General features: G+C 49.8%; 12 protein-coding genes across 12 annotated transcripts; 6 read left to right on the top strand and 6 right to left on the bottom strand.

Annotated features, from left to right (window-relative positions):
• Positions 1-135: 135 nt before the first annotated feature.
• On the bottom strand, positions 136-1,755 carry LTR84_005814 (uncharacterized protein; the record flags this gene model as incomplete). Its single annotated transcript, XM_064849378.1, has 1 exon — positions 136-1,755. The coding sequence occupies one exon, from the start codon at positions 1,753-1,755 to the stop codon at positions 136-138; it is 1,620 nt and encodes a 539-aa protein (XP_064704081.1).
• Positions 1,756-2,969: 1,214 nt separating this feature from the next.
• LTR84_005813 (uncharacterized protein) lies at positions 2,970-3,716 on the bottom strand (the record flags this gene model as incomplete). The annotated part of the gene is made up of 2 exons (XM_064849377.1): positions 2,970-3,460; positions 3,710-3,716. The coding sequence occupies 2 exons, from the start codon at positions 3,714-3,716 to the stop codon at positions 2,970-2,972; spliced, it is 498 nt and encodes a 165-aa protein (XP_064704080.1).
• Positions 3,717-4,567: 851 nt separating this feature from the next.
• LTR84_005812 (uncharacterized protein) lies at positions 4,568-5,437 on the top strand (the record flags this gene model as incomplete). The annotated part of the gene is made up of 1 exon (XM_064849376.1): positions 4,568-5,437. The coding sequence occupies one exon, from the start codon at positions 4,568-4,570 to the stop codon at positions 5,435-5,437; it is 870 nt and encodes a 289-aa protein (XP_064704079.1).
• A 1,331-nt stretch (positions 5,438-6,768) lies between these two features.
• On the top strand, positions 6,769-7,788 carry LTR84_005811 (uncharacterized protein; the record flags this gene model as incomplete). Its single annotated transcript, XM_064849375.1, has 1 exon — positions 6,769-7,788. The coding sequence occupies one exon, from the start codon at positions 6,769-6,771 to the stop codon at positions 7,786-7,788; it is 1,020 nt and encodes a 339-aa protein (XP_064704078.1).
• Positions 7,789-8,593: 805 nt separating this feature from the next.
• Positions 8,594-10,225, bottom strand: LTR84_005810 (uncharacterized protein; the record flags this gene model as incomplete). Its single annotated transcript, XM_064849374.1, has 1 exon — positions 8,594-10,225. One exon carries the CDS (start codon positions 10,223-10,225, stop codon positions 8,594-8,596), a length of 1,632 nt encoding a protein of 543 aa, XP_064704077.1.
• Positions 10,226-11,343: 1,118 nt separating this feature from the next.
• On the bottom strand, positions 11,344-11,832 carry LTR84_005809 (uncharacterized protein; the record flags this gene model as incomplete). Its single annotated transcript, XM_064849373.1, has 1 exon — positions 11,344-11,832. One exon carries the CDS (start codon positions 11,830-11,832, stop codon positions 11,344-11,346), a length of 489 nt encoding a protein of 162 aa, XP_064704076.1.
• Positions 11,833-12,514: 682 nt separating this feature from the next.
• LTR84_005808 (uncharacterized protein) lies at positions 12,515-13,211 on the top strand (the record flags this gene model as incomplete). Its single annotated transcript, XM_064849372.1, has 2 exons — positions 12,515-12,522; positions 12,578-13,211. 2 exons carry the CDS (start codon positions 12,515-12,517, stop codon positions 13,209-13,211), a joined length of 642 nt encoding a protein of 213 aa, XP_064704075.1.
• A 625-nt stretch (positions 13,212-13,836) lies between these two features.
• LTR84_005807 (uncharacterized protein) lies at positions 13,837-14,464 on the top strand (the record flags this gene model as incomplete). Its single annotated transcript, XM_064849371.1, has 2 exons — positions 13,837-13,842; positions 13,997-14,464. The coding sequence occupies 2 exons, from the start codon at positions 13,837-13,839 to the stop codon at positions 14,462-14,464; spliced, it is 474 nt and encodes a 157-aa protein (XP_064704074.1).
• A 548-nt stretch (positions 14,465-15,012) lies between these two features.
• Positions 15,013-16,687, bottom strand: LTR84_005806 (uncharacterized protein; the record flags this gene model as incomplete). The annotated part of the gene is made up of 3 exons (XM_064849370.1): positions 15,013-16,431; positions 16,589-16,596; positions 16,684-16,687. The coding sequence occupies 3 exons, from the start codon at positions 16,685-16,687 to the stop codon at positions 15,013-15,015; spliced, it is 1,431 nt and encodes a 476-aa protein (XP_064704073.1).
• A 1,373-nt stretch (positions 16,688-18,060) lies between these two features.
• On the top strand, positions 18,061-19,524 carry LTR84_005805 (uncharacterized protein; the record flags this gene model as incomplete). The annotated part of the gene is made up of 3 exons (XM_064849369.1): positions 18,061-18,729; positions 18,800-19,006; positions 19,081-19,524. The coding sequence occupies 3 exons, from the start codon at positions 18,061-18,063 to the stop codon at positions 19,522-19,524; spliced, it is 1,320 nt and encodes a 439-aa protein (XP_064704072.1).
• Positions 19,525-20,202: 678 nt separating this feature from the next.
• On the bottom strand, positions 20,203-22,161 carry LTR84_005804 (uncharacterized protein; the record flags this gene model as incomplete). Its single annotated transcript, XM_064849368.1, has 1 exon — positions 20,203-22,161. The coding sequence occupies one exon, from the start codon at positions 22,159-22,161 to the stop codon at positions 20,203-20,205; it is 1,959 nt and encodes a 652-aa protein (XP_064704071.1).
• Positions 22,162-22,456: 295 nt separating this feature from the next.
• On the top strand, positions 22,457-23,975 carry LTR84_005803 (uncharacterized protein; the record flags this gene model as incomplete). Its single annotated transcript, XM_064849367.1, has 2 exons — positions 22,457-22,983; positions 23,039-23,975. The coding sequence occupies 2 exons, from the start codon at positions 22,457-22,459 to the stop codon at positions 23,973-23,975; spliced, it is 1,464 nt and encodes a 487-aa protein (XP_064704070.1).
• Between the last annotated feature and the right edge of the window lie 522 nt (positions 23,976-24,497).

The following is a 24,497-nucleotide window of genomic DNA, read 5'->3' as shown; positions in this document are numbered from 1 at the left end:
GAGGGAACGCTTTTCATTTTACTAGCGCAGAACGGGACCACACTTGCAATTTTCATTTTGAAGGACTTGGAGGCTCGTGAATCCCGCTGATGTTTACTTCATAGCTGAGTAGAATTAACGCCGATTTACCCTCCCCTAAGACAATGGAAGCAGACCCTGGCCACTAACTTTGACGTTTGAGAACTCAAATTCAGGGGCTAGGCTACTACCACCGTCTCCTGGAATGGCATCAATATCGCACCAATTCCCATGAATTTGGTTCATTAGGCGGAACGGCGCCTTGACAAGGGCGACAGGCTGAGAAAAATTGTTCGAGTCCAGAACAACCAACTCACTATAGCCTGCCTCCTGGTGCTCGACCATACCGACAATGAACCCGTCCCCTTCAGGAGCATCCTTAGAACGTGGGATGAAGATGGGCTCCTCAACGGAACACTGGTCCCCTGGATAATAATATTCATTCTTGCCGGTCTTTCGGTCATGTTTGAAGAAACAATTGAATCCCAGAGGACCTGGCGGGACCAAAGGATAAATAGCAATACCAAACACGTACTGATATTTCTGTGTCAGGAACCGCTCATCGATGCGCATGAACTCTGCTGGATGGCCCACAGTAATACTGGGATCGGGTAGTGTTGCTCCATCCGGCAGAGAAAGATCAATCTCCCAGAGGGGCAAGTCGGAGGTAAAATTGGGCGGCTTCGTGGGATCGAAGGGTGGAACTTCGGGGCCGTTGAAGGCGGCGAAGAGATTCATCCCTCTCATTCTGCTGGTCTCAAGGTATATCTTGCCATTTTCCTCCCAACCGCCGGCGGAATGAATAGTAATGCAATTTCCCCAGTAGTATGTCCTCCACTCGCCGATCTTCCAACCCGGTGGTAGATTTTTGCCTGGTCTTCGGGGTGCGACTAGGAAGGCGGACTTGTGCTCAGGCAGCCATCGCCAGTGATGTTTCCCTTCTTTCATGCGTTGAAGATTCGCTTCAAAGGGCATACATAAGAGGATGATGAAATTTTCGGTGACGACACAATCGTGTATCATAGTCTGCCAATCGCACTTAACCCATGATACATCTTTAGTTACGCCGTTTTTATCAAGAGTATAGATAACAGCATCTGTGGTAGCTAGGCCCTTTGCCTCGAACCCGAAGACAACGAGCTCATTGGTGAATGGGTCAACTTTGGGATGCGCGGTGAAGGTTTTCGAGTTGTCTGGTGCCTTAAACGGATCATAACCCCTAGTGGCGAGAGTATTTGGGTCTAATTCGTACGGCAGGTTGCCCTCCTTTAGTGCGATCAGTTTCCCGGCCCAAAGAACAAGATTAGTGTTTGCTGTAGAATCGACGGCAGCCTGAACGCAAGGATGATGAGAGTATGGGTTTCGATACAGCCCAAAAAGTCGTTTACCAGCCTGGCGCTCTAACTTCAATCTCTCCGTCTCGACGTATCGTACTTTCATGTCGACTTGACCGTCTGCAAAACGAAAGGCTGTCACATTGCCATCACCCTCAATAGGGAGCCAATTGTCAGGGTGCATGGGGTAGAAAGGATCAGCCGCCACACGATAGAAAGTCCCTTTGATTTGCTTGGGCAACTCTCCGACGATCTCCAGGTCCTTGATGAATCCCTGCCAACGTATCGGGGTGTGCATGACAGCAGGGTTGACAGATTTGTCCCATGGTGATCGAAGGCCGAAATTTGTGTCGACAGGGCTGGCGGCATTGACTGCAGCCTCCCAGGGCTTCGGGTTTTCCATAATTTCAAGTAACGTGGTTAGATCTAAAAGTGGTTGTTTGACAGACAAGGTTGGGGAACGCTACATAAGCTTGTAATGATTGCAAGTCAATAAATACTGGACCGACCCCACGGAAAGTACCATCCGTGCTGTAATTCACCCCGCGACGGTGGGTGCAATGGCCCGACTTAATGATTCCGAGACGGATGTGTCGGACATCACGTGAAAGAGGTGGGTGCGAGTAGTGCTACTTATGATTCAAAGACATTATACATAGTAGGATTCGTGAGCATTGTGATAGTTTCCCATCATGCACAGAGCACAATTCTGGCACCTGGTGCTGGTGCTTTCCAGTACACCCTCTGTCACAATTTCATGGCGCCGGAAAGTTCAGCAAGCCGAGCCGCTCAACAATACGCAAAGTATCTTGGAACGCGGGTGGCGCGCATGCCGTCCTCGAGGTGACTGAGGACAGTCCGCACACTGCAGGGCCAAGATCAATTGACCGGTGATAGCTTTTGGAGCTCTGCACCGAATACACTGTCTCCACGCCGACGTGGGGGAACCAAGCAGACATCGGTTATCTAGCTTTCACGTTTTGTACCTAGGTCTATTTCAGACAATATCTCGTCTAAGTAGTAGAGATGGCTAGTAATAGGCATGATTCATCCTACACTATCTTTCAACTGCTGATGAGGTTGAACTGATATACGATCAGGTGTCCTAGCTCAGGAGCAAACATACTTAGTCACATGCCTAATTCCTGCTGTTAGGGGGCACCTACTGAGAGCGATTGTCTCTGTTGAAAGTCTTGTCCTTCAGGCACGCTCGATACTCCATTTAGTGCAAGCCTCTATACAATTCACCCCTCGCCGAAAGCTCTCACGTCCTCGGAGAAGCATTTGTTAGGGGTTGTGGACCGGTACTCCGGGTGGGACTACCAAACAAACAAAGCACTCTAGCCTCCTGGCGAATGATTGAATTTAGCCGGCGGGTTATGCTTGTTGCATTGTTGACGGTATACACAATGCCACCTTGGCTTATAATGCTCTTCACGACAATACCACATGAGACAAGTCAGGTCGGGTCGAGAGAGCTCTTGAAAGCAAGACCCTTGGTCCAATACGCGTGCAAGTGAAAAGGATGCGGGGTGTGAGGATGAAAGTGTTTCTTTTATGCCCACAACCGAAAACTCAAGTCCTTCGGGTTAGCGAGAAGTTTGTGTAGAGGAGTAGCTACTGCAGGTATTTGGCGAACCATTCCACCACCTGATCTTCAGCTTTATCAGCCCTAGCCTGCTCGGCCTTGTCATTTTGATCATAGCGGAGGGCAAAGCCATGTTTTGCGCCCGGTATTACCACCACCTCTGAGCGCACATGCTTTAAGTTGTCAAAGGCAACAACTATCTTGTCCACCTCCTTTTTGGGGAGCGCAAAGTCCGCATCTCCCACGCAAAGACTATACGGCAGCTTGATCTTCTCAATATCACTCGGTACTTGCAGAAAGCTAGGATGCGCGGTAAACGCTGCGTCAATGAATGTTTTCCCATTAGAGGCGAGTTCTCCCTGCGCAAGCTTTGTGGCAGCGTAACCACCGTAGCAAAAGCCGGCAAGCCCGACCTTCAAATCCTTTCCTTCATCGAGGCGGAAATCGTCTAGCCAGGGCTTCAATGCCTCGTAGCACTTTTGGGGTGGGTTTGTAAGCTGAAAAGGTACCAAGCCATAAGCTGCTTGGATTAACCACCATCTATTATAGTGTTAGTATGGCCAGGGAACCTTCTCAGACTGTGGGAAGATGAGTAGGATACACCTACGGCTTCCAAAGCCATCTAGTTATGCCCTTTGTATCCATTAAATTCTTCATGATTGGTAGCAGCCACAAAGGAGCGCCATCGCCTATACAATATGAACTGTAAGCTCTAGTTACCGTGTGTTTAAGAAGCGAAAGACCATAAAAGCTGGGGAAATAGGCTCACCGGTCATGATATTGGGCACAAAAACACGATAACCCAACCGTCGAGCATATTGGTCGGCATTCAGTCGCGTGTGGTTCGTCTTCCAGCCAAATACGTCGGGGACGATCACTATCAACCCTTTTGGTGAGCTTTCTTCGGGATCAACTACGTAAGTTGGCAACCCGTGAACCTCAAGCTCCTTGCCGCTCGGCTTGCCGCTCCTTGCCGATCCAGTAAAGCAATCTGGACAAGACATACCGGTTTCGAGACTCTCACAAAATTCACAGAGAACGATGCTCACTGACAGTACTTATCGCGGGCAGGCATTCCTTCGAAATACACGAACGCCAGACATGCAAAGCGAAATAAAATAGTATGGCCAACTGTGACCGGAAGCCCCACCACCCGATAGTTCTGCGCCACCCTCAAATTTCCGATTGCACGGTTTCGTCAACTCTGCATCGGCGAGGTGAGCCCCTTCCGGTGATATAGTGCATAACGCTGAATGTGTAAGCAGCGTCACTTTGTCCAAAACAATGCGGGGCTCTCCCGATCCGAGAATAATACCTACTTCCTATGTGATTGAGTTGCCATGGGCAGATACCCACAATATCGACCCAAAGTAGGTAGTCTCTGATCGACCTTTCCACTCATCTCCGAGAGGCGGCTTAACTAGAGAATTGATTTGCATTCCATTCAGAGCCAGAGAAAGCACTAACGGTATCCAAGCGTTGTGCCTCGACGTGTAACCATTTCCGGGCAAACAATCCACACAAGTCGTCCATTCAAGTCCTCCCTCAGAACGTGCACCGAGCACAACCTTGACATTTCCTAGCTGGGTCAAAAACCACCCATTCTCTCCTCCGTACCGCGTTGACTATGTTGCACTGTACCCAGATCAGCGTCGCGCCCTGGAAGAAGACCTTTGAGGACCACCTCATAAAGACTGGCGGTACCAGCGCCGAATTCACGATCGCCTCCGTCACCGCATCTGGCCTCCCTAGTGCGCGGATGTGCATGTATCGTGGCTTTTGGGGTACGCTGCCAAAAAATAAACATAACCAACTACCCAAGAACCCTGACATCTACGAGTCCGATTGCCCTGTATTCGTTACAGATGCGCGAATGAGTAAAGTATACGATGTATTTGCGACGGGCAAAGCAAAGGGCGATCTGGCTCAATCGCGTTCAGGATCCGGTGGCGGTGGCCCAATTGAAGCAGTATTTTGGTTTAAGGATACGAAAGTACAATGGCGAATGCGCGGAAAATGTTGGATCATGGCGGCCGATGATATAGAGGGTGAAGACGACCGTCAGAACTCCGAGGCTATCACTGTTAGATCCGAGGTGAGCCGCTTTATGCGGATCAGGGAAGGATCTCACTATACGGAAAGGAACAAAGATTGGTCCTGGAGGCAGGAGATCGAGAACATTTTTGAAAACTTATCGCCTATGATGAGAGGTTCTTTCAAGAATCCGCCCCCTCGACAACCTTTATTACAAGGCAAGGATGAGCAATCAGGCGAGGCGTTGGGTCAGACAGCTGGCCACCTATCAGAAGAGAACCTGGCAAGGAAGAACTTCCGGGTCGCCATCATTGCGCCAGAGCAGGTCGAGGCTCTGCATTTGTCGGATGCAGCAAAACCAACGAGGCAGATATGGACGCTAGCTGAGGAAGCCGGCAATCCTGGTGGTGACCAACAGAGAAAATCAATAGGGAAGTGGACTAAGGTCGATACGTGGCCTTAAGTCAGCTCGATGACGTATGACAATGAGAGCATAGAGACAGTGTCGAACGATATATTACAGAATCAGTGTTATAAAGCGGCACGGCACCAAGCCGTGGCAAGGTCCTCGATGTTTGTGATGGGCAAACGCAATGTCCCTCTATGACTGCGACCACAAGCTTTCGATAGGTGGGCAAACCTATTTTGTGGCAGCCAACAGTTCGGGTCGTATGTCATATTCCAGGTGAAAGGAGATCATTCCAACGTTAGGTCCCCGTTCTTCACGACTAAGTGACAAAGCAGAGTAGGTAGGTCTCAATCTTAGTCATCAATATACGACAAGGTGCAATGGCTATCAACTATGCCTTTGTTGTGGGATCCCAAAAACTCCTTTCATTTTCTTGTGTTTTCTAAAACGTAGCGTGACTCTCAAGGTACCACCAGACAGTGTCGCAATATGATTTAGTTCCACACTCTGCGCAAAACATACTAGCTCTTGTCCCAAAAAAAAGGAAGTACTTATTCAGGAGATGAACGGTTCTGTGACATAAAAAGTAGCTATCTACCATAAAAATGCTCTTTTTAACGTGGGCTCAGCGATGCTTAAGACCAAGCCCAAGTATAGACTTATAAGTATCCCAGCTGACGTAGACAGCATCGTCTCTCATCATGTTCCGGACATCGCAGGTACTTGTTCTCAGGACTTATGGACATGATGTACACATCGTTACAAAAGGCTCTGCACTATGACTATATGAAGCTGACACATAGAAAGGGAATAAAATTATTGACAAGCAGACCCAAAGACAGTGGAGAGGTGCAGTGGCAATATTATTAATCTGCAACAAAATTTTGCTCAATATGGTGCCCGTCAAACGCAGCGTCAGCTATAGTGCAGGGAATGTGAGGGCAGTTTGACACAGAGTATCTGATCTACCTACTTTTAAGATGCCTATCCAGGGGAGAGCTTCGCTGGCCTGCTGTCCACATGCGTCAAGCCTTTGGTCGTCGCTTGCAGTGCAAAACGTAAAAGCGCTGCTGCAGCAGTTTCTTGCTAACATTGACCCACCACACCCACCCCTTCACCTATCCACCTACCATTTCTCCACCCGGACTTAATGTAATGCCGCTTTCTCCAGATTGGTGTGAGGGACTAACGCCAAGTACAGGATACCTAAGTGGTGGGAAGGACGGTACACCGGAATTCCAATATATTACTCCCGTCGAGCCCACCACCGTAATGGGTTTACCATTTTCACTCTTGAAGCCAGTCTTTTGTTGTCGGCACTATTTCATTTTAAGACTTCGCGAAGAACCAGCAAGAGACATCAAAGAAGGATTTACCTGTGCAAAATGACAAGCAATCCGACTTTCGGCGCCAAGACCAGCGCTTTCCATGTTGCTGAGCTTTTTTCATCCAGGATCAAAGGGAAGATAGCCTTAGTTACGGGCGCATCAGTGGATACTCTGGGTGAGCAGACGGCCCGCGCGTTTGCTCATGGCGGTGCATCCACCGTTATAATCACTGGTCGCGACGGAGAACGTCTCTCGGCCCTACAAAAGAGCCTTGCGTCTGAATACCCATCAACTGGGTTCCGCTCTCTGGATATGGACTTGGCGTCTTTTAAATCCATTCGCCGTGCCGCAAAGGAGATCCTCGACGATGACTCAATCCCTCGCATTGATTTTCTCATAGCCAATGCTGCGATGGCTCTTGTAAAAGAGCACACCTTCACTGAAGACGGCCTCGAACTATCATTCGGTGTGAACCACATTGGGCATTTTCTCTTGATTGTAGAATTATTTCCAAAGATTCGGAAAGCGGCCCAAGCCAGTACTGCCGGTGAAACGCGTATCATTATCCTCACTAGTGGAGCCATGTTTGTTAGCCCAGTTCGATTCAGCGACTATAACTTCGAACGAAAACCTCTTCCCGAAGATGAACAGCCAAACTGGGAACTCGCCAAGCAAACGGGGGCCACACCGACGGACGGCTATCACATGTGGATTTCCTATGGAGCAAGCAAATCAGCTAATACACTGCTCGCGCTTCATCTCAATAAGCTCCTGAGCAAGCGCTATGGCATTCAGTCGTATGCTGTCCATCCTGGCACCGTGGGAACCAGGGGAGTGAAAGCCCTTCCATTCGACGCTGAGCAGGTAAAAGCGCTGGGTTTCATGAAGACTATCGACCAAGGAACTTCTACGACGATGGTGGCGGCACTGGATCCAAAGCTCAGCCCCGAGACTGCATTATTCTTGCAGGATTGTCTCGTTTCAACTCCCCCAGCTTGGGCAGCAGATGAGAGCAAAGCAGCGAGGCTTTGGCAGTTATCTGAAGAGATTATCGGGCAAAAGTTGGAGCTCAGTTAAGCAGCATTGTTCACGATATCCCAAAACTATATGCAAAGCCGCTCCGCCATCATTAGAAGCACCTTCCCAGCTACTTTTCTTGCAAGGACGTTTAGATAGTGAACACTACGACTACGCAACGTGTGTATATCGTTAGCTAGGCAATAAGGGCGCCACGCCGGATCTACTCACACGTCACTAACTAGGACTAATCTAGTATTCGACCACTGTAGATGTCAAGGCGCAGTATGTGTGACTAACTACTTATGATTACGGCGCTTTAGTATATAAAGCATCTATACCTCTCACTTGATCAGAGAATGATAAGTTTCGCTACCTATCTCAACCCCTATAGCCGCACTTAGTGTTTATCGCCTAATGGAAACCTCGATTCCAACTTGCTCTTAGCGGTATAGGGGACCGAGTTCGTCGAGAGCTTCGCCTACTCGTAGTCAAGCCTAGCTTTTGTGCTGCTTATCGCACTTGACTAATGTACTAAATCACGCGCTACACCTTTGTACCGGTGTAGATTGTAGGAGTGAAAGAATAGGTGACGAAACTTGTCATATAGGTACTCTAGCTATAATTGAAGGCCGGCCGCTTTCTAGATCGAGCGTTCATCATGTGCGATTGAATGAGTGATCTGCTGTTTCCTTCAACGGAGAGATGTACCCAACTCCTAAATACTGCCCAGACCGATCACACCCGACAGATATCACTGTGATGTCAAGGCATCCTTGCCGGGCCTTTCTCATTGGATCAGGCGGCATGGAAGCAATATTCAACTTGGTAACACTTTCTCGCTATGGATGACCGCTCTTCTTGGCTAGGCTGAACTGGTGATGCCTCTGTCTACAGCAATTTGTTCAGGCCCACCCACCGCCACGCCTGGAGGTGGACCGCGGTGTTTCCACGACATGTGAGTCAATGGTGGATCTATCACGAGCGGTTTGCCGGTCAGTTCCCTGGCATCAACCCAATTACCGTGGATCTGGGCCCGCATCCGCATGGGTAGCTCAATGACAGCAACGGGCTCCTCGAAAGATTTCGTGTCAAGAACGACAACATTGGTGAGGTTAACGTCGAGGCGGTCAACCGCGAATATAACATAACCATCCCCTTCTGGAGAATCATCGGTGCGGGGAATGAATACAGGCTCTTGACATCTGCACTGTGGGCCTGGATAGTAGACTTTTAGTTCCCCTGTACTTTTGGTGAGCATGGCTGTTGCATTCAATCCTTCGAAAATATGCTTGTCCACGAGACACTTTTCGGTATCAGAGTGGAACACGTTGAAGAAGATGTGATCGTACTTCTTGTTGTAAAACCGTTCATCAATTCTGGGGAACTCGTTGGGGATATCAACCAGGACAACCGGATCTGGGATATTCGTTTCACTTGGTTGATTCGTATCTATCTCGAGGCGAACTAGCTCCACCACTGTCTCTGGATCATGCGGTTTCCCATCAGCGTTATCCCAAAAAGGGAAGAGGGCTTCGCGTGGCCACGTTCCCTCGAAGTAGATTTTGTTTCCCTCCTCCCAGGCGCCAGCTGTGTGCACGATCTCAGAGTTGACATGGTGCGTGTAGGTACGGTGCTCATGAGGCTTCCACCCTGAGCCGTCCAAGGGACGGTCCGGGTTTCTGGGAGCCACAGTGAAACGAGCAGGTCGACTGGTATCCCAGACCACCATGGAATCTCCTGGTTTCCCCTGGAGGTTAAGAGAGGTGGGCCATTGGCAAAATACGATCCAATTTTCTGTAATCGCAATGTCGTGGACCAGTCCGCCAACGGATTGCTTGATTCGATGCTCGTTCTTCACAGTGCCGTTGCGATCCACAGAGTAGGAGATGATTTGGTTATTAAATATGTCGACACTCCAGGTGACGAGCTCATTAACGTGCTGATCAATCTTCGCATGTGCTGTGAAACTTGGTGTGACTATCTGATTCCCAAAAGGATCTTGTCCGGTGGTCTCAAGTGTGTCAGGGTCCATGGAGTAAGCCGGACCCAGTTCTTGGCATGCCAGCAACATACCGGCCCAGTGAATAACGTTAGTGTTTGTGGTCGAGTCGACGACCGCACGAACACAAGGATGCGTGCTCAAAGGGTGATGGAGGATGTCCGAGAAAAGACTCTTCTTCCTGTTCCTCTCTAGCTTATACCTATCGCTCTGCACGTACCGAATCTTGAAGTCCACCTGGCCCTGGTGGATACGAAAGGCGCTGACAACGCCGTGTCCTCTGAGAGGGCTGAGTCCGTCGGGCGCGGGGGTGAAGTGGTCCTGAGCGACACGATAAAAGGTTCCTTCGACGCTTTTAGGAATAATACCTCGAACGATGACGTCGCCAATTTCACCTTCGAGACGTATCGGCATGTCGTACCCGCCTAGGTCTTCCGTTGGGCACCATTTCGTTGAAAGCTTCTCGGCACCTTTAATGGGAGCTGGCGTAGTCATTTTTGCAAGCACGAATCTCTTGCTGCTGGATTTCGGAACTGGTGTAGAATGTGCGGATTGTTCAAAAGGTTTTGGGATGACGGCTGAGATCCCCTGGGATAGATGCCAGGGAAGGGATCTCTAATATATTCTCTCCTCCGCCTTTTGATTTAGGTGTGCTGGTTGTCCGTAGACCCAGGAACCGGGGCATGACCGCGGCGTTGCATGTCGAATTATGCACATCACCTCAAACATTCCGGGGCACGCCTGGTCCGTATTGTTGCATAAGGTGAAACCCCAATACGCCTAACAGTGACAGAGCTGCATATTTGCCCGAAGCAGCTATTTCAGCCGCACCAGTAGTAGTGATTTGTGCCTTTACGCACCGTGAAGTGTTGGTGAATCTCATAGTACTGCTAATCAGCTTCTCCAATCAATCTACGGATGAAACTAAACACCTGGCTCCGAGCTTGTGCTGTGTTTGAGCACCATGGCCCTGCTCTTCAAATGCGGGGTTTACGCCACCAACCCACCGAGGAAGGAAGGAAAGGATAGGGTGGCAACTGCTATTGACGACCCACATGGTAGCACCCACCGTATGACAGTGAGCTGTCGTTATCAACTGCGTTGTAGTGTCCATAATCACTTTGGTGTTGTTGATTGTACACAATAGAATGATTTTCCGGGGTGTGGGGAGTGGTGGGGGGTGGGGGTGGGTCTTATGAGTCCTCATTAGGACGGGTCATAAAATTCGTTATCCACAGTTACTGTAAAACTAATGAGTGAAACGAGCAGAGGTCGGATCGAAAGTAGGATAGCATTTGCTTTGATTGACTGTTTGTTTGCACTTACTAACCCCATTTCGCATGCCTGGAACTAGGAATCTCGTGAATTTGACTATCCTGTACACTTTCGTTTGATACCATATAATTCATTCCTGCTATAATTCAGTGGAATCTTTAACTCATGCGAGGAGATACGCACTCTAAGCTATGAACATTGGACCGAATGACATGCAGCGGCGGCGACGGAGCACAATGTAAGCATCTAGCCATACAATTTTCTGCCATTCCCCACACGGGATCACTAGGTTGTGAAAGATCTGTCGAGAATCCCTGAATGCTTGAGGCTGCTGTGTCTCAGAAAATTCCGTTTGAATGCTGCAGCGTTGATTCATCGGGAAGCTCCATAAAACATTCCCAGTGCTCCACAAACTTGCCTCCCTCATGGCGAAATATATCCATAACCTGTGAACCTGGATCCGCAGTCGAACGTTTGCCATGCTGCTGCATAATCAAGTATGGACCGTCAACGAGTGCTCTCTTGAGTTCCATCTTTATGTATGGTTCACCTGGCCCTTCCCAGTCCTTCTCGGCCATCCCCTTCAACATCTTTGCTGCATCGAAAATCGATTCAACACCGTCACCTACCAAGGTACTGTGTTGTTTGTATCCTGGATGAAGAAGTGGCCGTAACCTATCAAAGTCGTAGTACTTGAAGGCTACCAGGTAGAACTCAATCCCTTTCTTGATTATGACAATCTGCTCCGCTGTATGAGGTGGCTGGCTGGGAATATTATTGTAGATAGCTTCAATTTCAGCTTTGAGTGAATCCTCAGTGATCTTCATCGTGGGTGTTTCGTCGAAAGCGTAGTGTGTTCTTCGTAAAAGGACGGTATTGGATTCGTACATGTATCTCAAATCTCAAAGCTCGAGAAGTTTAAGTATTTATGAGCTCTCGACGCAATCATAAATGTGGTGTGCGAAGTGGCATCCAAGAGACCAGACCTTTGCAGGGTGGGTTGGCCTCAAGACACCTGTCCACGAATTGAACGAGCTCCAATAGGCACTTGGTGATGTGAGCCACCCGGAACTATAAGGCGCCCATAATGTCAGTTGTCGCAAGTGGGAGTGCATCCAATTCAAAGCATTTCGTGGCTGCACGAAGATCCCCTCTGGACGTGGACTGTTCCGAGGTCTGCTGACTCACATGCTGCAGAGCCAGAAGGCTCGGATTTTCGGTGGCTAGTCGTTCCCAACGAACTTCCACTTCTTCGCCACAATTACTCACCCATTTTCTTGTCGACTATTGTTTAGGAAGAACAGATGGCCGAATCCACAGCAGCAGCGTTATATACACCGGTGACAGCAGCATCCGTCGCCAACACTACTACTTCAAGCCAGCTAGACGGCAGGAAACGGGTGCTTCGCGCCTGTGAGCATTGTCGCCTGAAACGTGTTAGTCAGCGCTTATGACCCTCTCCATTGATTGTAATTTAATTCCACAATAGCTTAGATGCACCGCTGATCAATGGCCATGTATGAGCTGCCAACTCTACGGTGCTCAGTGTGTCCCTGTATCAGATCCGTCCAGAATGCGAAAGCGAAGGCCTCGCGCAATCGACGCCACCACCCGTACTGACCACGCAGTTAGTGATCGCCTTCGTCCACTTGATGATCTACCCGAGCCACCACAACGTCTTTCAAGGCCGCTCGAACATGGAAATGACTCCGAAGCCTCTGTTAATCTTGCTCGGGCGACTGCTAGTTTACCTCAAGACGCCCTGTCAGAGCTGTTCGGCAGCTCGGGAGTGACTGGTCTGCCTGTTTTCGAACATGTCACCGGTGATGGCGGCATAGGCCTCTCTCACGACTTCGTGGGCTTCGACAGTATGATGACCGAGTTCAATGCCCGGGAACAACATGCAACCACAGAGCAGCTGCTCGCCTTTGAGTCAGTCCCATCAGCGGGAGCTGTCATCGGCTCCCAGTCTCCCAGTTCTCTACGAAAAGAGGGGTCGAAAGGTAGTGATGGAAGAATATTTGGCGTGGACACACTACTACGGCCGGCGAGCAGCTCAAGAGCCATGTCTGCTGGCATCTTTAATCGCAAGGACAGTGGAAACAGCCAGTTCCTCGGTTCGCTCTCCCAGCCCCGACCAGTGGCAATCTCTAATGTACACAGGCTACACTTCCACGGCGGCCGTCGTTGCCCTTTGCGTTCGTGAATCTTCTGATGCGAATCACACACTGGGCGAGTCTGAGTCGTGTCGTTTCATCGTTGATTGTGGGCCCGTGGTGGATGAGATTTCTTGCACCGAGGTCAAGGCGATCCCGTCGCCGCAAATATCTTCGAGTACGATGACAGTGCAATATGTCAACGGTGGGCTTTTAATGCTTCGTCCAAATCAATGTCTAATCTTACTCGCGGCAGCCTTCTTCGAGGACTATTCCGTCTCTTATCCCATCATCGAATGCGCCGATATTGACATCATAGTCAAACGTTATACTTGCCATGGCTACCGAGACCTCACTCCGCTTGAACAGTCGGTCCTCTACCTTGTAACAGCGCTCGGTGCATGCTCCAGGACAGCTATGTGCATGAACAAATCGATTGATTCTCACAACCTTTACGCCCTAGCTTGGAGCCTGTTGTCGCATGCACTTGCAGTCCCTAGTGTCACATCTGTACAAATCCTTCTCCTTCATGTGAGTCTCACAAGCACCGTTCATGTGTTGACACAATACTCAATTTTTGGACAGGTACTATATAACATTCACTGGAGCAAATGGAGCATCGCTTGGGTTCTTTGCGGCTTCGCTGTGCGTGTTGCCCAGTCAATTGGATTGCACATGACTGTACCGCACGACTTTGGGCTTGAGTACGCGCGACCAGACCTACGGGTTCGACTGTGGGCCGTCGCACTGATTCTTGACGCGTGAGTGGTGGAGGGAAATCCTTCAGGTGGACTAGGACCATGTTGACAGTGTTAGTAATCTTTCTCTGAGTCAGGGGAGACCTCCTGCTTGCCAACCCTCACAATGCGACGCCGGACTACTCTCAAGCGAAGGCGGTATGCTGCAGATTCCCGAGCTCCAATGGCCGCTGTCACAAATCTTGACCCACAGGGTTGCTCTCGCTCAGATACAACAGAAGATCAACAATGTCTTTTATGCTGTAGCGACAGCGAGACAACGACTCAGCTCCCTCGAAGAGGCCGACTCCGATCTCGTGCAGTGGAAAGAGGAGCTGCCCCTCGAAATCCGACCTGAAGAGCACGCCATGCTGGATGGCGATGCGAACATTGACATTTACATGATACATTTGGATTATTTCAACTTACTACGCACTATCCACTGGAGTTTGATTAACCATTGGCTGAGGTCTGAGCGAAGTGAGGATGTTGCTCGACGGCTCCGCGCGAGCGAATCAATCTGTCTAGGCGCCTGTTTGACGTCGGTGCGAACATTGAATGCGTAAGTTTGGTATAAGACCCCTCACATAGGCGAAGATTATAACTAACACAGCTATCTTGTCTAGCATGACTGATGGTGATACACGCGCAAGGTCCTTCCGGTAAGTGTCCCTTGCTGATCTAACTAGTTTGTGCTGGTCTCTAAGGTATATTCACAGATCGAAGGCCGACCACTTTATCTCAGCAATGGCTATCATATATCGGGACATTTCACGCAACCCGAGGAAATTGTCGGCGCGCACAAATCTAGAGTACCTCCGACTTATCAGAGTCCATCTTTCTCGTATGGGAAATGGGCACCTTCTTGCTCCTTCGCTAACTGATCTGTTTAAAAATATGGTTCACACTGCACAGGAGTTGGTTCGTGAGGGTACCCACATGGCGATGTAATGACAGGAGATCATCCATCTAAATCGTTTACTCTTGTGCAAAGGTGGCCAAGGAACTGAGCATTGACTTTGTAATGAACGAATTTACGAGTCAGACATCGTAATTCAATAGCTGCATCGACATGTAATGCTAGACATATCACATACAAGGTGTTGTTGCGCAACTATCCTGCCAAGAACGCGTCGTCGTCGACTTCTCTTGCGGCATTCAGGTTTCCGTAGTGATTTTCCCCCGTGGTTGCCACAGTCAAACCATAGTCCCAATACCGGCCTGCCTCAGGTGGTGGAGTATTGATGACGACGTGCTTCTCGGTGACGTTGCTGCGGTTGTACTGACGGTGAGGGACACCGGCTGGCAGCACGACGAACATATCTCGTGTGAGAATATGCTTCTGCAAGGCAACCTCAATTGTAAGCTCGCCCTCGAGGACGAAATAGTACTGATCAAACTCGTGAATATGAGTACGAGGGCCACCCGCATTGGGGGCCACTTCAGCATACATGATCATAGCATTGGACGACCCAGTGGACGGATCGGCCATAGGCAGGATCTTGAATCCGGGAAGCAGCTCCGACAACTTTTCCCTGCTGACAGTTCTCACATAGGCCTTCTTGCTTGTCTGCCACTCCACAGGCACATCCTCGGGCTTGTCAATCATATAAGCGATCTGCTCCATTCGATGCGGCGCGGGAATGATCATCTCAAGGTGCGTCTCGCCACCTGGTCCTTCATTCCAGTTGTAGTGTGGGAGACCAGCTGGAATGAAGACGAGACTATGCGTGGGAACAAAATGTTCACGATCATGTAGGCGAACTTTCATCGTGCCACGGACAAGATAATACATCTGATCTGAATGGTGGTAGTGCCAACCGGGGCCGCAGCCACCCTCACCTATATGGCTGGCCAAGATAACAGCACTCTCAAGGAAGGAGAGGATTTGAGCCCGATACTTGGGAAAACCAGTGTCAAATGTGGCGTTTTCATCAAAACGGCGCACATACTCCATGCGCTGAGGGGCCGGGATCCGAGGGTGTGATTGTTTCCACTTTCGTATGAGCTCCTGCCCATAATCACCTCCATTTGGCTGCCTCACTATAGTATGAAGATGGTATTTTCCTGGAGTCTGGTTGGTGAGATAGACACCTGTGTGGTGGTCCAGCTCCACCAGAACCACAGGGCTCTGGATGCGGAGATAAAATGGGTCGTGGTCACCAAATGCGCCGGTCCAAGTGAAATAAGTCTCGGAGAGATGCTTACGGACAAGCTGAAGATAGTGATCAAGCGGGGCGGGCGGCAACAGTTCGTGGAAGGTGGCAACAAGAGCAATAAGTAACTCCTGGTGCTCGGGCGTCAGCTCACTGGCTACCAGACCTTCATTTGGTATTATGGCATTGTCCTTTCCGGTGCCTCCAAGGTGCCGTTGATCAACTACGTTCCAGCCAGGGGTGTCAGGTTCATGAATTTGGGCCGTCTTCTGCGCCTTTTTCTGTTGCAATTCTGGGAGACTCTGCATCAATTGCAGACCTAAAGTGGCTTCGCGGGGGTAAAGGTCGAGTCCTTTATCAGAGCCTTCGTCGATGACCTGTAGACAGAGGTTTCATTAGGCCCTGCCAGCTTGAGATGATGATCAGGTGACTAAACTTACATTTGGCTCACAGCCCAAGAAAGTCGGTCCAATTGTCATCTGATTGCCAACGAAGAAAACATGCAGACAGAGATGATGACCAGACAAGGAAAACCCCCAAGGCTGTTCTTGAGATGGTCGGCCGAATAACATGAAACTGCATGTTGCGTCTGCCAGTTAGCAAATCGGTCAAATGGTGGGCGGCATGACTCATTGCTGTCAGACTGTCTCACATACAAGTAGCTGTTTTCGTTGAGAATCGCTGGTTTGCCCACCAGAGTTCCCAGAAACTTGTTGATTCTGGTTGCCCCTACGACCTTGTCATAACCATGGTCGCTTAGAGAAGCCTTAACCAAAGCCCACACGAGATCGATCTTGTGCTGGTCGAGAGATTCAAGCCGCAAGCCGATGTCATATGCAATGATTTCAGTGTTGCTCCACTTTCTCCTACAACACCTGAGCTATTTCGATCATTAAGGACGGCCAAGTGACTCACCAATCCTCGGATTGCAGCTGGTGAAGCGCGCGTAATTTCTCATCTGGTGTCAAGATATCCAGAACGCGATTCGCCGCGATTGTCGCGGCCGTTGTCGGCGCACCTTCGTCTTGGAGCGGATAGAGGTTGGGTATCTTGTTTCCGTCGGTCGTCACACCGTAGAATGGTTTCTCTAGACTCTCGCCCCATTGTTGGAAGAGCGCGGATACTCGCGGATCTGCCGAGGCCGCTTTCGAAAACACATGAACGTCTGTACAATCGATTCCGGGAAATGGATGTCCGTCTAGCACATCAGGCGTCAATTCCAACGAGCACAGTATGCAACAGATTCACTCACCAGCTACAGGAAGGTGTTCCCGAAAGCTACTACCGTTACTAGTGAGAGTTGTTTCAGCAGCCATGAGAAAAGGTCAGTGAAAAGCCTCAACTTAGGACGTCTAGTTCGATCGAGGGAGGCACAATAACGGTTGGTTATTGGGCCTTCTTTGGGAATTTCAATCGCTCTGCCAAGAACCTTGTGACATGCCATTCGGTATGTACTTAAGGGCAAGATGGCGCGAAAATCTACTTTGAAAGCCGCCGGTGGATCGTGGCAAAGTTCCTCGGTGGCTGTGAGTGCATGCATCAAGACTCCTGACACAATTCATGCTTCCTCAGTATCACAGTGGCAGACCAGAAGCCACCCGCAAACGCCAGGGTTGAGCACAGTGGCCCCAACATGCGGAGTCATATGATGTCTCCATCGAGCTGTAAAAAGCGATGGCAATCCCAAGAAGAATGCCGCAACTAGCGCGGGTGGATCATGTGAAATCCCAGTATGTACTAAATCATGCGCTCAGCAAGCCTCTGAAGCTTCCCACATTTGCATGGCGGGGTATTTTGACTGTGCTCATTAGTAGATCGGTCATCATTCCTGATTTTCGGACAAAAGATTGTCCTCTCGTCACCATCGGTTCCTTTGTGTACTGTTCTCTTGTCATAAATATTCTAATTTTCACGCCCTTCAATCAGAGCCCGCCGCTACCCAGTACCCTCAGCCGTTCCAGCGTCTTCTTCACCCATAGTTTCTTTCCGCAATAAACGCAAGACTGATGTCTTCTCCGAAGAGCTTTGACATCGCGATCATCGGCGGAGGTATTGCGGGTGTCTGCCTTGCCATTGGTCTCCACAAGCGTGGTTTGAAGACAACCTTATACGAGCAAGCTCCCGGATTCCGCGAAATTGGAGCTGGCATCTTCTTCTGGAAAAATGCCATCGATGCAATGGCGCTGCTGGATCCTGACTTGGAGACGGCATATAGGAGTGTCGCCACCAGGACTGACGCCGTACCAGGTGTAGACATTGGCACTAGTCTGGTCGATGGTCACAGCGAGTCAGACTTGCAGAAACTACTGTTTTATTTGAAGCCCTCGGATACCACTGGAATTCATCGAGCTAAATACCTCGAGGAAGTTGTTAAACTTCTTCCAGAGGGCATTGTACGCCTCGAAAAGCAAGTGGACCAAATCGTGGAGGACCAGGAGACGGGGAATTTGACAATGACTTTTACCGACAAAACTACTGCGACTGCTGATGCCATTATTGGCTGTGACGGTATCAAGTCGCGAGTGCGACAGTTCTTAGTGGGCAAAGATCATCCGGCGTGTCACGCGGTCTATACTCATACATATGTGTACCGTGGCATGATACCGAGGGAGGAAGCAAGAAAGGTTATCCGAGAGGATTATGAGGGTAAGCATGAGCCAGATCCGATAGTAAGGGTACGTTGTATTCTTTCCCATGCGTTCCTTTGCCTCTATCTATCTCAAGTTGCTGACTACAAACGAACAGTGTGGGAAGGATGGCCATATCCTTACCTTCCCAGTCAACAAGGGGACGATCCTGAATCTTGCTGCATTTCACCACGACTATAATGAATGGTCCGACCCTCTGAACACAGTTAAGCCCACCACGCGAGATCAGTTACTAAAAGATTTTGCAAACTTTGGATCCCCTGCAAGGGAATTGCTGAAGTTTACCAGACCTCAATTAGAGTGTGTAGGTTATCTGAGCTCCTAAACCTATTCTCACTCTGCTCTACATGGAGTACTTTTGCTGATCGTGCATTTCAGTGGGGCTTATTCGATCTCAAAAACCCCCTCCCCTTTTACAACAAGGGACGTGTATGCGTCTTAGGTGATGCAGCCCATGCAACCACCCCGCATCTCGGAGCAGGAGCCGGACTTGCGATCGAAGATGCTGCAGTGCTTTCAGAGCTGCTAGCCGACCCTAGAATCGAGACCAGAGATTCTCTGAATGCCGCTTTGGCTGCATATGACATGAGCCGTCGGTCTAGGACTCAATGGCTGGTAGAGATTAGCCGCGCAATGGGTGAGCTTTATGATTTCAGAGATCCAGATGTGGGGTCAGACGTTGGCAAGAAGGCAGCCTTTTGTAATGAAGCCGCTGAGAGGGTACAAAGTGGAAATCCGCGGCAGATGGCCGACGGAGCAAAAGCATTGCTTGGCCAGTATCTGGATGATCAGTCCCAGTCTGATCCCATAGCAAAAATATGAAGAAGCGAGTTATTGCGCAAACGTTTTTGTGGCGTATAAAGCCGGTAAGCAAGGCAAGTTCCACATGCTCCGGAAGAACTGCGAACATATCACGGAGCAGCCTTGGGTAGATTATAGAGATCGAGTTTGAGTGATAGCGCTCTGAAATTGCTATTTAGAATGTTAAGAGCAAGATAACCAAAACATCCGGCACTTATCTGTGATATCATGTGCATTTGCTCAGACACTGGTATAGCGTAGTAGTCTTTTCAAATATTCTATCTGTGGAGTCTGGATGTGTGATATCTTCATTGACTCTACTAGATAGCTTGCATTTCCGCTGAATGATACACGGAAAGCACGCTGCCTCGCCCATCTGCTCCACCACTGAGGAATCTCGGAAAATGATCATGTTGTCTATTTCTCTAGTTTGCCAATTTGCCAACAGATTCTGTGCAAGTGATCTTGATGGACTCCCTTGCTGCTTTCGGGGCATATGAAACGCCGCTCAGCTTTAGGCTGTGTTGGGTGTACAGTGCAGGGCGACATATGTTGTACACTCTTGTATTACCATCGTAGCACGTGGATAGTGGTCGAGCGCAGCAGCGTCCATGCGTTCGTGAGTGAAAGCTCAAAGACCCCCTTGATGCGCATAACGGTCGATATTGAATGTAACGGCTGCATAATGTCAAAAAGATCCTAGATTATGGCGCCCGGGCGTAAGAGAGCCCTGAATACATTTCGGAGTTCTGATAGCGGGTCCTTGCCCATTTCGCGTGCTCGCCAGGCGATATATTTGTCTGGTCGAATCAGGAGTGCACCACCATCGGAGATCTCACTAAATCTAAGCCAGTCGCCATGAGGATCCGAGACTTCTAAGCCCAATCCGATTACACTGGTAGCAATATTGAATCCCAGATCAGAAGATACCTGTTTGGCGGCATCGAGCCATGAGGAGCCACCAATGCCTGTAATCAGGGTCCAAGTGTCCGCTGGTACAAGGTCCAAGGTACTTACTGGTTTGTCTCGCCGAGTGAGCCATACATGCGGTAGGTAAGCACCAGGATGGGTCGTTGGTTGATAGTATAGTTCGCTGTCCTTCTCGTAGGCCGGGAAGGGTGTGCCATCGCCGACAACTGCGTTAGATTCGTATCGTTGGCCCATTTCTACCCCGTGACCGTTCACCCCATAATTGAAGTCTTCCATGATCTTGTAAACCTCTTCCCGCCGACGACGTCCATCCGGGGTCGGAGCGAAGTAGGAATCAATGGCCGCCCAACCCTCCTCCTCGGACTGGCCAGCGCGAATTCCCAGGCTAGCAGGTACTCCAGAAGCCAGTCCCATGGACTTCGTCGCACGCGCGACGATCTGCCGCCCAACTGGAAGTCGTTCAGCCTCGTATGAGTCAAGCAGGGCGTCATCAGCTTCGCCACGAACTACCATAGAGAGTTTCCAGGCCAGATTATACGAATCCTGAATCGAGGTGTTAGACCCTAGGCCATTGGCAGGCGTGTGGCGGTGGGCAGCATCTCCAGCAATAAAGACACGCCCCTTACGATACTGTTGTGCAATGAGACTGTTCATTTCCCACTTTCCGAGACCCTTTATCTTAATCTCGACATTTGGGTCTCCTATGGCCGCACGTAGGCGTGGTAGCAAGGCTTCGTCTGACGCCTCGAGATGGTCGGTTTCGGGATCGTAGCTAAATTGGACCATCCACTCGTTCCACCTGCGCACCAATGCAAAAGTTCCAGAGCCGAAGAAATATTCTCGTCCAGGATGATTCGTCCAGTACAGAACACCTGGCCTGTGGGAAGTAAGGTGCGTGAGGTCGGCTTCGATGTGAACGTTGATTGCATAGGCTAGCCTCGAGCGCCCATCGAGTTCGATACCCACTTGCTGTGCGACCGTCGACCTTCCACCATCGGCAGCGAGAAGGTAGCGAGCACGGATCAAGTACTCGTGGCCTGTAGGTCGATAAAGCACTGTCGCTGTCACGCCTTCGCCATCCTGTTCGACCTTGACGAGTTCCGAGCTGAAACGGATATCGGCGCCGAGATCGAGAGCCCCACGATGAATGATGGGCTCGAAAAAGTGCTGCGAAAGGTTCACCGTGGCGCATGGGCTTGAAGCCTCATAGTCACCTTTGCGGCTTGTTCCACTTCCCCACGCATGACAGCGTGACAGTTCTCTATCGCCGAGCGACGTTACCCAGACCATTTCTCCGACATCTTGCGACTTGTCGCCTACTTGGTAAACTCGCGACTCCAGGCCCAAGTCTCGCATGATCTCTACTGTACGTTGATTGGTGATGTGAGCACGGGGCCCGTTCGCCGTGCTGCTGTACTTGGTGATGGTTATCGACGCTGTGCCTTGACGCGCGAGCAGCGCTGCCGCGGTCAACCCTGCAGGGCCGGCACCAACAACGAGAACGTCGGTGTTAAACGTCGACATGGCCGTTAATTTGAATTTTGGGGATATTGATCTTCGGTCAGCGTTGCCGCGATTAATATATTTGAGCGTAAATTGCAAGTATCGGGGCTGTGGCATGCCACCATTGGATACTTGCTCAAGGGTTTCTACTCGGTTCCACGGATGTAGCGTTATGCCTCTCTGTCCCTCGGTGGCGAGGACAAGACCCCTCTGACTTTCTGCCATCCTTGGACCATGCTAAAATGATAGTGCGGTCCCCCCACGTTCCATAATAGTTATTTTGCGTAACCGTGGAAGGATTTCCATACGTGGAGGAAGACACCACCTAGCTTGCACCCACCCGGGCCACCAACAGCCACCTGTAGTAGTACATGCAGCTCATCTTCGTTCGTGGGGTGGTCTTTCGCTGTGGGTTCCGCCTCTTTCCAGATGTGTTATAACACAGTGTAATATACCACGTCGAACCCCAGTTTTCTGGAGAACATATTATATTCCAATCTATCGCCAAAATACCTCGCCAATGGCGACTAACGGCGTTCCTGAAGCACGTTTTGGCTCTTCATCGACAATTCCACTTTGGCTTGACGGGAAGGAAATTACCAGCAACTCAACTTTTGAGGTTACTTCACCTGTGACCCATGAAGTTCTCTATAGCGCATCCTCCGCCAGCGAGGAAGATGTGCACAAGGCGGTCGACTCTGCACAGAGAGCTTTCAACACGTGGTCATTGACGAAACCTCGAGAGCGTAGGGATATCTTCCTCAAAGCTGCCAAAGAATTCGAAAGAAGACGCCCAGAATTGAAGACTTACATTTATAATGAGACTGGCGAGGCATCGGCTTTCTTTGAGTTTGAGTACACTGGAGCGATTGAGACATGCATAAGCATAGCTGGACTTATTCAAGTGGCGAGCGAGTCAGCTGCTCCTACGGTCAACGACGGCAGCGCGATTTTACTTAAAGAGCCATGGGGCGTTGTCTTAGCAATCTCACCGTGGAATGCACCATATGCACTGGGTATTAGGGCTGTCCTCTCACCACTTGCCATGTGCGTTTACCCTTAGGACTTCTCTATACTAAGCAGAATACTAAACTCTTATTAGGGGCAATACAGTCATTTTCAAGGGGCCGGAAGCTGCCCCCGCGACTGCCTGGGCTATAACAGATGTACTCCACTCAGCAGGCCTGCCCGCAGGGTGTCTAAATACGGTTTACCATAGGCCTTCAGATGCTGCAGCTATTACATCGGCACTAATAGTACACCCTGCTATCAAGAAGATTAACTTTACAGGTTCAACCCGTGTAGGTTCCATTATTGCTTCTCTCGCAGGTAAAAACCTCAAACCGACGGTTCTCGAGCTAGGCGGTAAAGCTCCAGCTATCATCTGTGAGGATGCAGACATTGAGAAAGCAGCGTTCCAGTGTACCTTAGGTGCATTTCTTCACGCTGGCCAAATCTGTATGTCGACTGAGCGGATTCTCGTTAACTCTAAAGTTCTACCACAGTTCCGCCAGGCGTTCAAAGAGGCAATAAATACTGTTTTCTCTGAACAAGGTCAAGGCGTCGCTGGGCAGTTGTTCTCGAAGCTACCAGTGGAAAATAATAAAAAGCTGGTTGCTGATGCGATCTCAAAAGGCGCTACTACTTTGTATGGTGATCCCAACTACAACGAACCTAGCGAGACGAAAATGCGGCCCCTTGTCCTAGAATCTGTCAAGCCTACGATGGATATTTACTATAACGAGTCTTTCGGCCCTAGCAGCTCATTAATTGTTACCCAGTCCGATGAAGAGGCTGTTGCTATCGCTAACGATACTGTCTATGGTCTTTCTGCTGCTGTCTTCACGGAGAATTTACGACGCGGTCTTCGAATCGCAAGACGACTCGAGAGTGGTGCTGTGCACATCAATTCGATGACAGTCCATGACGAGAGTTCAGTTGCACATGGGGGATATAAGCATTCTGGTTTTGGGAGGTTCAATGGTCTGGATGGCTTGAATGAATGGGTCCACACCAAATCCATTTTCTGGAAGGATTGAGTAGTGTTACTGCCTTTCATGCAGCCACCAGCTTCCTCAGCACCATCTTCCAGTGTTGAGGAGCTCATGCCGACGGGGACATTTGCAGTAAAAGCCTCTCACTCGCCAGAAGTCGCCATTCCGGTTCGGCTAATGAAAATCCTCATCTTGGACATTAAATAGTCACGCTGGGCGGCCAAACGTGCTTTATACTGCGGAAATGATATGGAGTACTACGAAGCAATCGCCTAACTTTGATAACAGCGTAACCAAGACCTCCATGCAGCTATACTGATTGACTGATGGGAGCCTCGTTGTCATGGAGAGCTATGTCCAATTTTTTAAAGGCAGTCACACTCTATCCGAGCATGAGCAGTGAAAGCTCACTACCTCCGATTACCCAAGACCTGCAAAATTCGTGTTTTTCATCCGGAGTCCATTACTAAGTCACAGGAGAAGTATACCCCGCTAATGGCATAACCGTGATACACCTCCTATAGACCGTCGGTATTGGTGGAAGGAGTCTTTAGTATATCCGCGACC

The sequence above is a fragment of the Exophiala bonariae genome, assembly GCF_035927105.1.
Source record: "Exophiala bonariae strain CCFEE 5792 chromosome Unknown scaffold_21, whole genome shotgun sequence".
Taxonomy (NCBI): Eukaryota; Fungi; Ascomycota; class Eurotiomycetes; order Chaetothyriales; family Herpotrichiellaceae; genus Exophiala; species Exophiala bonariae.
This window is presented reverse-complemented; position numbering and strand designations above follow the sequence as displayed.